General features: G+C 36.7%; 1 protein-coding gene across 5 annotated transcripts in view; it reads right to left on the bottom strand.

Moving 5' to 3' along the window:
• fmnl3 (formin-like 3) overlaps positions 1–16372 on the bottom strand; it is a 42534-nt gene that overhangs the window by 17378 nt on the left and 8784 nt on the right. For 4 of the 5 annotated variants that reach the window (XM_052595046.1, XM_052595047.1, XM_052595043.1 and 1 more), the window contains exons 2-6: positions 7418–7501; positions 6277–6357; positions 5468–5544; positions 844–927; positions 364–498 (exon numbers count right to left, since the gene is read on the bottom strand). In XM_052595046.1, coding sequence (XP_052451006.1) covers positions 364–498; positions 844–927; positions 5468–5544; positions 6277–6357; positions 7418–7501 — 461 coding nt within the window. The remainder of the gene's footprint in view (positions 1–363; positions 499–843; positions 928–5467; positions 5545–6276; positions 6358–7417; positions 7502–16372) is intronic. The other variant, XM_052595048.1, reaches the window with a different exon arrangement.

The raw sequence follows: 16372 nt of genomic DNA, 5'->3' as shown, positions 1-16372 counted from the left end.
TAATGTATGAAGAATCAAATAAATCTAAGACCTGCAGAATTATGTTTACTAAAATAGTATAAACTATCAATCAGATGACAGAAGACATGCAATACAACAGTACAACAGTTTTCAAAAAAGGTTTGATCATATTAATAATTAAGAGTCCTTAGAAATTTGTGTATTAAATATAACACAGTAGGATTTGTAGGTTAATTTTTTCATACCCTATTCTTGGAAAGTGCCAGTAAAATTTTTTGGGTGAAACATTTTTTATATATATATGTATATCTAATTATTAAGTTGTGACTGGCCAGCAGCCTGAATCAAACATAATTTTAAAGCGAGGCAGAGCATAGCAAGCACAAGCAGGCCAGTACATACCGGAGGACGGATTGCCGCGCAGAGCGCACCAGCGTATTGCAGCCGTTCTGGTGCAGATCCTCAATGGACCTGCTCCAGGACTTAGCTTTGTCCAGCGAAAAGTCGTCACCATTCTCCAGCCCTTCAAAATCCAACCTGAGCCGCATAGACAGGGAACCGCACATAAGGATGGCAGGGGGTAAGGATGGGGAAGGTTAGCAACAGAGCTCAGTAACAGGGGGTCCAGGATTATGCAGAGAGCAGCACAGGACAACCCAAGCAAATTAAAGCACAGCATAACAAAGCACAAATCAAAATGCAGCCTGCCTACAATGAGGCATTCAGCACGATCATAATGATTTAACAACACTGAACTCATCGCAGCCTTTGTCTCCAACAGAAGCCTGGCTACATGATCTTTTAAATGTCCTAAAGTTTGTACATGGATAAGTGTGTTGTGAAGATGACTGTGGTTGGTTGTTTTTAGAGTGTGTCACTCACATGACGGCACACTGAGCGAAGGAGAGATACTCCACCAGGATGTCCAGGCCTCTGTTCTCATCATTGAGGAACTCACGAACCCACCTGCCACATTAAAGACAGAGATGAAATTAAAGCATCCTATTAACATTCTTCTCATATCAAACACACTCTATTGATGCTACCATTTAAAAATGTGGGGACAACAAGCAATAATTATTACTTTTATTCAGCAGTTATGCATTAAATTGATCAAATGTGACAGTGATCTGTTACTAAAGATTACTTTTTCAAATAAATATTGTTCTTTTAAACTTTCTATTCATCAAGCTGTCAACATAAAACCTTCTCAAGCAGCAAATCAGCATATTAAAATGATTTCTGATGAATCATGTGACATTAAAAACTGGAGTAATGGCTGCTAAAAATTCATTTTTGCTATCACAGAAATACATGGCATTCTAAAATGTAATAAAATAGAAAGAGCTATCACTGCTTTTACTGTGTTTTTGATCAAATAAATGCAACCTATTTACAGACCCCAAATCAAACAGAATCAGATTAACAGAGTAAATCTATGTGACAAATATAAAAGAAAAGGGTCACACTTTATTTTAGGGTCCAATTCTGACTATTAACTAACCATTAACTATGACTTTTGCCTGAATTAACTCCTTATTTGCTGCTTATTAATAGTTTATAAGGTAGTTGTTAAAGGGGGGGGGTGAAATGCTATTTCATGCATACTGAGTTTTTTACACTGTTAAAGAGTTGGATTCCCATGCTAAACATGGACAAAGTTTCAAAAAATTAAGTTGTACGTTTGAAGGAGTATTTTTGCTCCCAAAATACTCCTTCCGGTTTGTCACAAGTTTCGGAAAGTTTTTTTCGAGTATGGCTCTGTGTGACGTTAGATGGAGCGGAATTTCCTTATATGGGTCCTAAGGCACTTCTCCCGGAAAAGCGCGCGCTCCCGTATAGCAGAGCACTGAGAGGCTGAGCACAGACAATCACTGATCAGAGCGAGAGCGTCGCCAAATGTCACAAAAGAAGTGTGTTTTTGGTTGCCAGGGCAAGACAACCCTGCACAGATTACCAAAAGAGAAACAGCATTAAGGGACCAGTGGATGGAGTTTATTTTTACAGAGCATCAACGGAGTTGTGCAAGTGTTTGTGTTTGTTCCCTGCATTTCGAAAATGCTTGTTTTACAAACAAGGCCCAGTTTGACGACGGATTTGCGTATCGTTTATTTCTTGAGGATGATGCAATCCCAACGAAAAAGGGTCACGATCATGTGTTGGAACCGCAGGTGGTGAGTAAAACTGCTTAAAATATCTCTGCGTCCTTATTAGTGCGTCCCCTCCCATGCCGGAGACCCGGGTTCGAGCCCCGCTCGGAGCGAGTCATTGCTGCTGCTGCTCTTGTTCAGTTTCAGCCTCGGGATTTGATTCTGGATCATAAATAAACTGCTGAATCTGACTGTTAGCCATGATTTGTTTTGGATGTTTTTTTCCTCACGGTAATGTCACAGCTTCCAAACGCAAAAGCCTACTGGCGCTCGTGATTCTTTAGCTCCGCCCACATGTCACGCCTCCAGCCGGTCGTGTTTTTCCGGGAAAAATCGGTACAGACTATTTTTCTCTTATGAATATAATAAACTAAAGACTTTTTGGAGTTATGAAGGATGCAGTACTACTCTATAGGTACTCAAGATTAACATGATATTGAGTGAAAACCAGCATTTCACCCCCCCTTTAAGTTTAGGGTATTGGGTAGGATTATGGATGTCATGCATTATATGTACTTTATAAGCACTAATAAACAGCCAATATGTTAATAATAGACATGCTAATAAGCAACTAGTTATTAGTATGAATTGGACCCTATACTAAAGTGTTACCAAGAAAAGTAACTGTTCTTTTCTTGACTGTCAATATGACAAAAGACTTAAGCTTCAGACGAAGTGAGCATGAAATTAATTAAATGCATCCCATTTACTTTCTGCTCATGAATGATTTATCATTGGGCACTACTGCAACAGAAAACAAGTGTTTGTTTTTGTAATCTTCAAAATGCGTACCAATAAGTTGCCAATAGTTTTTAAGAGGGAAGAAATCTTTCGCAACTGACAGCAAAGTCTACAGAACACCAAGACTTTTCATGATCCAATTAATCTCTGAGAGAAAAAAATAAGTTCTGCTCTCTTTACTGTTATTGAATATCCTATTGTATATTAAATAATAGATCATATTATGGATGTAAAGAATGTTGTTTCATGTTGACTTTAAAATCCCAAGACATTTTAAGCCTCAAGGCTGTTCTGAGTGGACTGGCTTGGCAGGACTGAGATGGAAAGTCCAGAATAGAGGCTAGTTTTAGATTTCCTTCATTTAACTCCAGATTTCTGAAGAGGAAACTCAGAGCAAAAGGAATTCCCACCATGCAGAGCAAAGGAACGTGGAGATCATAGCTTGAGAGAAGAGGTTAAATCTCTAACAGTGGGAGTGTTTAGACTGCCTCCCCTGTGCAAACATTCACTTATATACACATGCATTCTTCATTTTTCTGCACGGCTCTCATTTTCATTCTTTTTTTACCTCTCAAACACAAGCCGTAATGATTAGTTGAAATCCGTCTCTATTGTTAAATGGCTTTGGATGCATGAGAAAAAAAAAAAGCTACAGTTCCAGACTCCCAAACGAGCACAAGAAAACAGACAAAATGTGGAACTGAGCAAGAAACAGACTTTTCAGACTGAAAAGGTGGAGGGGGCTCACTCCATCATCAGCTTCCTGTCTGCCGCCTCCCCCTCCCTGCTCCCCTTTAGTCTCTTTTCCTGTCCGGCCAGATGCTATTTCAGATTGTCTTGGCAAAGCAAGGAGTAGCACATCGGAAAGAGGCCAGGGATCGGACACATGCAATAAACAGTCCTGTGTTCCATTTCATCCAGCCCCCCGAAAAAGTGAAAATAGCCTATTCTTTTTCTTTTGTTCTTAATGAGAAACACATTACCCCTGGCTCTTAATAACGGGGGAGAGAGGAGTGTATTGGTTATTTATGGCTCACACAGAAGACAAAGGAAGTCATTCAGAATCATATTTTGTCATTGTATTCTGAGATTTTACTCGTTTACTAACTGTGTGTGTGTGTGTGTGTGTCAGTGTTTATCAGGAAGCTACTTTGAACCTGCAGTTTGCCAAACTACTCATAATTTATAGTAATTTAAACTGAATACAGCCTTTTAATCTATTGAAGCAGTAGTTACTGTAGCTAACCTACACACAACTAACAAAAAAAGCAACTTGAGAAAACACAACTTATTCTTAAATATTTACATATAAAATGATATAATTTATCATTTAAATGAACCATTTTAAATATACAAAATTTTTGTTATAAAATGTTAACATTTTAAATATGTTAATAATAAAATGCAATTCTGAAAAAAAAAGATTTAATTATTTAATTATTATTATTTGATTTAAATTATATTATTTTAATGTAAGCCGTATGTTTTGGCACAAACAATCTCAATTAGCAAACAAAATAATTTCACAAAATACAATAAACAACTAACAATACTATAATGCAACCTAATTTATAACTGATTTAAAAATGTAACGACAAACAGCAGCATTCAACTGAAAGTTTTGATAAAAATACCTACTTGCTCTTTTGTGGAGACTCAAATACCTAAAATGAATTGCTTCTGTGATTGGACTCGAACTGATAAAGCATTATTTTGAATTGTTCATTTACACGGCCCAAAAAAACATTTTTCCCATGGTATATATGAGCATATTTGAATACTTAATTCACTCAACTGTAAATTTGCATGCACAAAACAAAGTGACATTAAATACAACACATTATGTAATTTTCAAAAGAACTATTGTAAAATGTGGTAAAGTTATTAGTTACTCCTCATCGCTTGTGTGTTCATTCGATAAGAATGTACCATACATGTAGCAAGCATGCTATTCTCTAATACGGATGTGTGTAAATGGTTTCACAGTCCCACAACAAATGGTTTTTGTATTCAGTAAGTGTGTGTGCCCTTGAAAACGGAAAATAAACAGTGAAAAGATGTTCTCAGTTGTCAGTGCTTCATTGTGTTACACAATTGTGCATCAGTGTTTTTATCTGTGTTCAAATCAATGTGAGTTATAAACCTCTGTGTGTGTGTGTGTGTGTGTGTATACATGTCCTTTCACACACTACATTGTTGGATGCTACAGGCTTCCTGGCTCTCCAGCATACACAACTCAGCTTCCGGAGTTGCTTGAAATTGCTAAGGGGGTGATGTGTGAGGAATGAGATGAATAAAAACCATCTGGACGCTGCTGAGGTCTACAGACAGCATTATAAGCAGAGGGGAGCTGGCAGAACAGCCCAACAGCAGGGATTTAAACACTACATCTAGCTTTCTACAACAGGAAGAACAAAGAAAGAGTGGTTCTTTAGAGTGGAAAGCCAAACAATACCACAGCTTCCCGTCCATACCACTAGCAGTGCTATTGTTCCCTGCACTGTATACAGGAGCCTCATAACCTCAACGCAATGGTGACTGGCATTTGGAGAGATCAGCAGAAGACGAAGAGATGTAAAAGAAGGATTAAATAAAAGAAGACAGGAATTAGTCACCCAATGTAATTGGTTCGCAGAGATATCTCCAGCTCCCGCAGGACTTTGGTGGATTCCTGGACCCTCCTGCGGAATTTCTGCACACAGAGACAAACTGATGATTATCGACATGTTAGGAGAAAAACTCCTGCAACATCACCAGAACAGTTTAAACAATCCAATTCACCAGAATCACTTCAATAAACCAATTCAATAAACATTAACTAGTGCTGGGTAAACACTTCTGGTTAAACTTTTAGTGCACAAAAGAGGTCAACACTTAATGACATACAGAGGAAAACCAATTGATCAGATATTTTTTTGCATATACACTTCCAGTCAAAAGAAAACTTTTAAAATGTCAAATTTTATAAAAGTGTAAAATGTAATTTATTTCTGTGATGCAAAGCTGAATTCTCAGCATCACTACTCCCATGATCCTTCAGAAATCATTCTAATTTGCTGATTTGGAGCTCCAGAAACATTTCTTAATATTATTACTAATGTTGAGCACAGCTGTGCTGCTTAATATTTCTGAAAGAAAGGACTGTTTTTAGGATTCATTGATAAATAGACAGTTCAGAAGAGTAGCATATATTTCCAGTTATTTCGTAAATAGGAATCATTTGTAACATTCTAAATGTCTTTACTTTCACCTTTGATCAATTTAATGCATCCTTGCTGAATAACAAAATCCTACTACCCGCAACTTTTCCAGGGGTACAATTATAGTTCTACTCTAATAATACAACCTCTTTAACTGCGACAAGTACATTTCAACCAGGAGAAAAACAGACATTGGTTACACAATCTTGAGGAATGATGCTGACCTTGCGTGTGACTTTTGGGTCTAAATATCCTCGTAGTTTCTGGATATAGGTATGTGGAGGATTCTTCACTTGGAAACGCTCCTAACACAGAAAAGAGGGGCACACAGTTATGCACAGGCAAAAAACATCAAACATCTCCATCAAAAGATGAATGTTCTGTTTTAACTAACATACACACATTCTTAATCCTTTCATGCCATTTGTTTAAAAAAAAAACCCTGGCATTATTCTTTAACTATATTTTGTTGAAACTATGAACTCTCTTTTTCAGCAGAACAGGTTTGTCAAAATGCACAACTAGACACTTATAAATAGTTTTACCAAACACACACAAAATGTAGCACTTAACATCTTCATTTACTGCACTGATGCAGTTTTTTCAGCAAAACCCTGTATTTAACAAGATGTCAGTTTACTTAAGGGGACAGTTCCTCTAAAAATGTAATTCTGTCATCATTTACTCACTCTCTTATTATTCTAAACCTGTATGAAAGCATGAAGTCAGAAGGAGAAATTATGAAGACTACACAAGTAGCTATTTTAATGCAGTTAAAAATGAATTGGGACTGAGGATAAAATCACTATAAAATTATCATAAAAGTACTCCACACAACTCCTAGAAAGCTCCACAGAAGTGTGATGAGTCTGTGTGATAAATAATTGAAATATAAAAAAACTTCCTCTTGTAGCGACAGTAAACCAAAAAATTACAATTCTGTCATTAATTAATGTGTTATGGTACTCTCACAAACGTGTGTCAAAAACTGACATGGAAGAGAAGAAATTGTTGAATAAAGTCGTTATTTCTGTTTTCTTTTCACAAATTCAAAGAATTAAGTTTGAATCACTGCTGTCACGTGGACTATTTTATGGCATTTCTGGGCCTTGAACGTGTCAGTAGAGTTGCTGTCTATGCAGGGTCAGAAAGCTCTCGGATTTCATCAAAAATATCTTGGTTATTTTTCATTTTTGGGTGAACTATCCCTTTAACTTGTATATATTAATATAAGTACAATATATATAGATTTAAAAAAAAAAACAATTTTGTCATGTCAACAACACTTCTTGGAGGGGTTTTCTTCTGGACCGCTTTACAGAGGCAGGGCTGTGACATAATAGTGGGTGATTGTGGAGGCTGTACCTGGTCACAGATGAGGTCCCACTTCTTCTCATTATCATACTGCCGGAGGAGGCGTGCTTTATCTGGGGGCAGGTTCATAGAGTTCTGAAAAACAAGAGAGCGCTTTCGCATCAGAACACACAGGAAGTCATATATTCCTCTGTGTATTCATGGCAACGACCTTGCAGACATCTCTGTGCTCGTTTGCTTTGGGTCACAGCGGTTTCTGTCTGACACAAGAAAACCAGCAGCCTATGATCTCACGTCCTGTACTGACTTCTTATATCCTGTTTGAAATCATATTTCTCTTCAGTCATCAAGCAAATCTTTGCTTGATGCCTGAATATGATTTCAAACTAAAGTTCTCCATTTTAAAAAAAAATCTATTTTTATATTTTCTGAAGGAAACTGCCTTTGCAAAACTCACAACCACAATTGTGGGTGATTGCCGGTGTGTTGCTGTTAGGCAGTTGCTAAGGTATTCTGAGTGGTTTGTAGTGTGTATTTGTTTACTGGGGTGTTGCTAGAAAGCAAACTGCATTGGTTGATGTATGACCTAAGTGCTAAAGTTTACAGAAATACACAATTACGATATGCAGACACTTCCATGCAAACTTGATTTTGTGCATTGCTCACAATGTGCGAGAGAATCTTAATCGCAAGTTAGTTAAAATCAGCATGTTTCTAGCAACTTTCGTAAGTAATAACACACTTGGTTAAATGGCACGAACATCTAAATGTAACTCTGTCACCTGAAGCTTGTTAACTTGAGCTTTCAAATGTCCTGGACAAGCACCACTAAAACAGACTTTTATCCTCATACTGTTGTGTAGTCATATGTAATGTTGTGGGAATAGTTTGTGTTAAGAAATTTTTTTAATACAGTAACATTTGAAATATTATTACAATTCAAAATAAATGTTTAGTTTTAATATACAGTATATCTTAAAATGTAATTTATTCCTGTGATGGCAAAGCTGAATTTCCAGGAGCCATTACTCCAAACATCAGGGTCAACTAGTGTGACGATGATAATAATGCTATTGTTCAAATGATATATAAACCATTGTATTTCCTGCCACTTCTTATAATAGACAGGGCACTGCATTGAAACAAGACCACTTTATAATATTAGGTCATGTTTGCACTACAAACAGATTTGTGATTTGTCTTCTAAATGTCTTTAATAGTGGAACACACACTGAGTCAGGTGTGGGGTGTGAGTTGTATCAAACACTGTATCTCTCTTTATTAACCTGAGATTCTGTGCTGTGATTCCTGACAGTGAGCAGCAGATTCCCCAGATCCTCTCAGTAGGTTTCCCTTTGAAGATGGAAAAGGTGTTTGTTCTGAAGATACCATTCACACCCATATCAACACCCACCCAAACATCTGTCCATCACCCATGTCTTTATCTTGATCATCCACCCCAAAAGCCAACAGTTTCACAGCCTACTGCCAAGGCAACATATCAGTTCAGTGAAATTACATGACCACGACATTATAAACAAAACATTTTTCCAGTGGTACTTACTCCATGATTTGTGGAAAGTGAATATTCTATGTGTTGAAAGAATGCGTTTTAGTTTATTTTCACTGTAAAGTGATTACGGCTTTCCAAAAGTCAAAAATGAATCATATTCAGTGACATGTCTGGGAAAAGGCTGGTGAATGCAGTGTGTATCACTGCAGTTTTTCTTAGTTTTGCAGCATTCAGTGAAGGATTCATCAGACTAATTCAAACTGATAACTTGTGTGATTCATGAAAAGAATCAGGTCATAAGTGAATTCTGTTTTCTAATCTTTTAATCAACTGAACCAATTCCTTCACAAAACAATTGTTTCGAAACTCTCAAAAGTCCAAATGGCAATGAGGCAAAGTTTTGAACCCACTTGTCATTAGTAAAAGTAGTTTTTATCTCATGATAGACAAAAGTCTAAACTAAATTAAAGCTTAGAAGTGTTAATTCAAAATAAAAGTCCACAACTGTTTGTTTGCGATGGAGCTTTAGATTTACAAGTAGCAAACAACAGTGCAGGAAATACTGATGTCAGTATAACAAAGTTTTGAGTTGATAAATCCAGACAGTTCAGCTTTCAGCATTTAATACAACAGCAGACAGACTCAACTGACCATGTAGAAAATTTGTTTTGTTTGAAACCACATTCGACTGAAAGACATCCCAATTATGATGACTAGGGTTTGTAATGTCTGAAAAGCTAAATAACTTTTGAGCAGAAATGACAATGTGTAAAAAGAGGCCCTGGAGAATGTTATTTGGCTCTGTCTGTGAAGATCTCAAGCATTACCATTCCCTCCCACAATTCCCCTTCCAATGTTTTTTTTTCCCCCTAGTTGTGACCGACATTGTGCATTCCAGATGTCCACAGTTTCAGAAGGAATGTGTCCTGTTTATAAACAGTAATGAATTTGGCTATAAATTCTCCTACTTCATCTTTTCTATCACCCTGTTTTCCCTCCATTGCCTTCTCTTAGACTAAGCTTATAGATTTCGAGTTCTCTCTCTATCTCTCTCTATAATCTTTACAACTCAAATGTCAGGGATGGAATGGGTGCCTCCTACACTTGTTAGCATGCAGCATTTAATAAATGACGTAAACAGCAGCTCTTTGTGATGAGCTCACTGCTTCCGAACATTTCACACAACAAACCTCATCCATTGTTTTTGCAGAAGAAAGGAGCATAATGTCTACAAAAATACCATTATCCATTTTGAGCCAGTATGAAAGCATCCAGTCTCTGAGGAAATAGCAGCTATTCTACATTTTTACGTCAACGATAAATCCCATCTGAAAGAAATATAATCCCATTATTATTTTTTTCTTCAAGACAGCAATGAGATTCTCAGATTTTCTTCTGAGAAATATGCATATTAAAGAAGACATCTCAACAAACTCTCATATTTTCCAATACACCAAAGTCTAGAATTAAAAGTCAGATTTCAAGATGAATCCAAACATTTCTTCTCAATTTTCAAATATAGACTTTGCTATCCACATTAATTTGAGAGCACTCTTCTACTGTATTATGGGTCAACCAATTATCGGCATGGCCAATTATTGGTGCCATTTTTTATGGTTATCGGTTTCTGTCAGTTACAACTGACTTTCCAATAAATAATTTCAAAGCATTTACAGAAAGTTTTTTTTTTCAGAGCCCTTGTTATTCTTAATTTTGACATTAATTTACATTTTTACACCAGACAAATATATTGGTTCAAAATATTGGTTATTTTGATCTATAATAATCGGTATCGGCGCTGAAAAACACATACCAGTCAACCCCTATGCTGTATGTCAACACTGGCTTAATTTGTTTATTTTTATTTCTCACAAGTAATTTTAGGGGAAACATCTGGCATGAAGGTAATACTTAAAGAGCTTCAGTTTCCTGAGCTATGAAAGAGCAACCTGTGAGCAGTAAAACTGTCTTCTGGGCAGCTTCAGAATAGGAGTCAGAGGTTGCATCTAACCATATGTCTGCTGCTGGGACTGCCTAGCGACCATTTGTTTGTCTGATATGTAATTAGGAGGTTCCAGTCCTCCTTTCACATGATGACCCAGGATCTGATGCTACATCACTGATAACAGCGGCTGCAAAGAGCTCATATGAGTCTTTATCTGATCTACAGTAGCTCTCTGAGATTTAGGCTTCTTTGTTTTCTTTTTCAGAAATGAGTGACTAAGCTAATAAGTTTAAGATTCACTTTTCTGATTCAGCTGTGCAGTATTTACCCTGGGGGTTTTTCTTAGGACCCAAGAGCTTCCTAAACAGATAGTATTAGCTAAACCTCTGGAGCAATACCACCACAATCAACTGAAACTTGAGTACAAAAAAACAAAAACAAAAAGTCTTTGAATCACAGGGGAACCTTCAATGTGAAAACCCACTGAAGTACGATCAAAGAAAACGCTATGAAGATTTTGGTATTTGTGGAGAAAAACTAGCCTGTCCACTCCAGGCCACACTAAAAACAGCAGTCTGAAATAACAAAACGCTGAATTCTGTCCTAACCACTAAGATGGCACACGGTCCAGTGGGATCAAAGCACTTTGTCTATTCCTGGAAAAGAAGAACATCTCATTTTGGCGCATAAAAAGTCCCACACATTCACTATGAAACGTCTGCAAACATTACACAATATAAAAAGGTGGCCCAAAAATATGAATGCACAAAAACAAAACAAAATAAAGTAGATGTTCTACCTTCTCCAAAAGACCTTGCTGGCTGCTCTACTACAGCAAAGGGTTTAGCTAACTGCCGATTCCAAATCTAATTTTGAAAATCTCATTAGTGCTCTCCCACAAAAGTCCAGGCTTGTTTTCCTGGCATGACAACTTTAAAAAGAGGCCCATATTTTACATCGGAGAAAAAAATACATTCATATTTCACTGTCTGAAAATAAAACTTAAAATTAACTCCCGAAAGCTCTTTACTTCCAAAATAAGAGAGACGCTACCCACCACAGAGACAAAAAGAGCTTCTGTTTGATCACAGTATAGTTTGTGAAAGGGTGACTGTGCAGACATAACAAAGAACCATTCCCTTTTTCTGGCATGTTGAGCTGTTTGGCAAATGATTATGTTGGACAATAGACTGTGGTTATCGGTGACCACAACTACCCAATAATGTAAGAACTGAGGAACATTTTCTATATAATACTAGAGTAAATTACTAAATTAGAGTCAAATTACTCCAATGTAGTGTATTTTAGTTTCTGGGAACATGCATTTTTGCATGTATGACAGGTCTGGAAAAAATCTTTTTTAATAAGACAAAATTAATTAATAAAAATAGGAACAGAAGCGTAGGAAATGGAGATATACATGTCATGACGAGATGAACCATGTGAATTACTTACAATGAAACAAATTACTAGCGGAGTTGGGAAAATAACCTGTAGAAACTGGGATGTTTAGCTGAAAAGGGAGCGGGACAGGCAAAAGGGGAGAGAAAGATGTGTCTAAAGAGAACAGTAGCTTGATTTGTTGTCAAGTATCAGATTGCAGGGAATGAAGAGAAGAGAAGGGCCACACACTTTTACAGCCTTATTTGGCTGGTTCTCCATCAGCTCTGAGGGCAGGGAGTTCATGTGAGCAAAGATTCTTAACTGCATTTATAAACACAAACAATGCAAATATGTTTTTTGCCCATGCACAGCTCAGAACTTCTGCTCCCATGCCTGAGACTAGACTCTGGGAGACATCCAAAATAAACTCCTCCAAAGCTCAACTTAAATCTACAAGCTAAACCCTAAAGCCAATAAGAGTGGTTTACAAACTGATCTAAACGACTCTTTGACTACAAAGTCAACAGGTAGAGCTTACACCCTGACTCCATTTGATAAATTTAAACAGCAGCCTACTGTAGTACAGGAAGAATGTGTGGGAAGTCTAGGATCTCGTATTCTTTCAATGGATCCAGCATATGTCAGAATTGTCGACTAGACTGGAGTGGAGTACCAGACACACACCGTCTCCCCCTTTCAGCTACTGAGCTATACCTAATAGGTCCCCAGGCACCCAGCTTCAACGTAGGACCTGAGGAATGCACACGAACCCTGGCAGATATAGTGGACTGTAAGTTTGAATGGGAAACAATAGCTCTTTCTGAACATCACACTGGCCCGCTGAAGCTTTTTTCCTTTCATTCTTCCAAATATTCTTTTGGGGAAAAGTGTGTTGAACCCTGTACACTCAATACTTTCCAGCCATATTTTCCTCGCTAAAAAAAGCCCTGCTTCACTGCATTAAACACAAGGAATTTGAATATTACATGAAGACTGGTGAAGACAATAAAATACTCGCACTTTTTCTCAACACTAACTTCTGTACAATAAATCTTAAAACCAAACCCTACTGAGTGAAACATGTTTCTGCTGCACAGGCCAAAGTCATCTGGATAGGACTCAATGTAAACCTCTGAAGAACTAATTCAATAAGTCATGACACTCTTTTTCATCCCCAAGGATGTGACCAAGACCTGTACACCTCCCTCATTGCTGGTCTAAGGTCTGTTGAGATGTTTATCTTATGAAATGTCAAGGCAAGGTCTTGGTATCTTTGAATATATTATGAGAGAGAGAGAGAGAGCACTGAAACTAAGACAAATTCAATCTTTACAGACACAGGGACATTCCATCCAGGCCCTCATCCCACCCAGGGACCCCCATGACTAACAGAATCTTATTGAAGAAAATGACCTGAAGCAATGACATAACAATCACATGTAAATGACTAAGTCTTGGGTTTATGTGTACATTCCCATGTCTTACAACACCACATCAACATAAACTTTTGAAGCTACTGTTCATCTTGTTCCTTGAAACGTGTACAATAAAAGAAAGAAGCACAGAAACCTCAGCCGCAAAAGGTTTCACAGGTCCAGGGGGATTTCCAACTTTAAATTTAGGTTAAAACTAACAGTTGACTCTAACCAAAAGATTGCTGGGAACGAAAGTGGAGCTCTACAGGAGGTCAGGGCTGTTCTCAGGCAGCTCTCCTGGCAATGAGCAAGACATATTGGAGTGTGAGAAAATGCTGTCCTCCATTCATTGCACTGACACCTAATCTCCCAAACCTAACCAGTAACCTGAACCAGGCAATCACAACAAAGCAAATCCACAAAACACAAATGTCCCATCCAGCACAACACAGAAAGAGGCTGAGGTTGAGGGACTAGTGAACTGCCACACCAGATGTTTACATCAGAAACACCAACGATCCCCATTTCAAAACATTCAGGATCTAGGCTAAATATAATACATAAAACATAATAATCAATCAACCTAACATAAATTTCATTTATAATGACATATATAATACAATATAAATAACAATAGGCTAATAATAATATTAAATAAAAATACATATAATAAAATTATTTAAAATTATGATATCAAATGACCATATCCCACCTTTTGGGATATGCCCATGTATGCCCACCTTTTGTATTATAATACTTTGGCGATATGAAAGATTATTAATAACTTTTCTTCTTCTGTCTTATGTTTCCATTACTGTGCTACACATTTAAAAATATATATAAAAAAAAATTTTTTACTTGTTTTTCACGAGCCTATTTTGCAATACACAGAGAAACATAACATTTACCATATTTAGTCCTACACTCATATATTTGTTCCCCACTAAATAATATTATTTCACTAAATGTTTAGATTAAAAAAGTTATTGTGCATAATTTAAAAAATAACTTTTGCTGCTGAATTATCCACTAACCTAGTTTATGATAGTATTTTTTGTCATAGATTATGATTATATAATTTTTAATTTGTTATTTTTCTTTTGAATGAGTAAATATACTATATTTAGTAGACTACACTGAGGCATAAAAATTCTACATTGATAAAAAAATAACAGTTGTGGTATTGGCATTAGTTTCGACCAGTACTCAGAATTTCTTTTTTTTTTTGTATCGGATCAGATCGTTTCTGAATGTTTTTTTTTTTTTTTTAATGATATCGGTGCATCCCTAAAGAACAGCCAGACCATTCTTACCATATAACCACAAAAATGTTGTGAAAAATGTCCACTTCCAGTTTTGGTTTGAGCATTCTGTGTGAAAGTGAGTTCTCAATTACGAATTACTGTCTTCAATGATGTGGTTACTTAAAAGTGTTTCCTGTCATGAGATGTGATTTCAGGAATACTGAAGACCATGATGAGGCTTCCAGATGTGACGTCGCAGATTCCCTTTCTACTTTCTCTGACAGGATCTGCGGCACATTAAGTACTTAAATACTCTCAAATGGTGTCATCATCAAACACATCTCAGCTATTAAATATGAGCCAGATTCATTCTAAGCATGTGAATCAATACACTCGTTGAAGTCAGAACTGAGAATGTATGGTGCTTTAAATATTAACATTTTACAAATATAATTTATAGTGAATCAGATGTTCTTGGCTGACACTTAAAAAGAGGATGTCCTGTTTGTGTCTTCAGTTGGCCACACAGGAGATGGAGAGGAACAGGGTCATAACGGATATACAGAGTACAACAGGAATGGGAGCACAGGAGACAGCTTCATTTTGACAACCAAACATTTACAACTGCACACACTCTTGTACACACAATAGCAAACTAAACTTAACACATTGGCACTAAATATATATAAATATGTGTGTGTGTGTGTGAGTGTGTATATATATATAATATAATAGCTGAAAATCTTTTGCTGCCGAAACTATTACATTCCCATTCAAAAATTCTGAGTGAAGTACAAACTGGAAAAAGAAATTAGTACTTTTACTGAGCATTAAACTGATAAAAAAGTAACAGTAAGTAAATACAAGAATATAGAGTTACAAAAATACATTATTTTTTAATAATATTCTTATTCAAAGCCTAAAGCTTACTACATTTTTTGATTATTTTGTGGCATTTGCTTACAAAATAAAATAAAATTCCCACTGGGGTGATTTTAAATTTTATTTTAAATAAAATAAAATAATTAAATCAACGTATTCTTATGCAATTTTGCTTCTCAGGTAAAATGCTACATGCTGTGTCACATTACTTAACATTGCAGCAGTAGGGGGTCTATCCATGAAAAAGCCATAGAAGCTCCATATGTTGCCAGTATGCAATAGTGGAACTTGCTTTGCAGAATCCTGAAGAAAGTTAAACACAATATCTAGTTAAAGAGGCCAACAGGGCCACCGCCCGTGTCATGATGGAGTGGTAAGTAAATTCACCCTGAGATAATAATAATGGTGAGTTCTAGCACAAAGTCACCACCCACTCAGTCCTGCCAACCTTAAAATACATGGGACAATGGGAGTACACTTTTTATGAATGTGAGCCTAAGAAAAGGAGCCCAGAAAGATGATGTTCTGGTTTACATACATACGTTTTATTCACGAGTGGGGTGATATTGGTGAAAGGAAACAACATTTATTTTCAGATGTGTGCTGAAATGGCATTTATCTGCA

The sequence above is a fragment of the Carassius gibelio genome, chromosome B23, assembly GCF_023724105.1.
Source record: "Carassius gibelio isolate Cgi1373 ecotype wild population from Czech Republic chromosome B23, carGib1.2-hapl.c, whole genome shotgun sequence".
Classification (NCBI taxonomy): domain Eukaryota; kingdom Metazoa; phylum Chordata; class Actinopteri; order Cypriniformes; family Cyprinidae; genus Carassius; species Carassius gibelio.
This window is presented reverse-complemented; position numbering and strand designations above follow the sequence as displayed.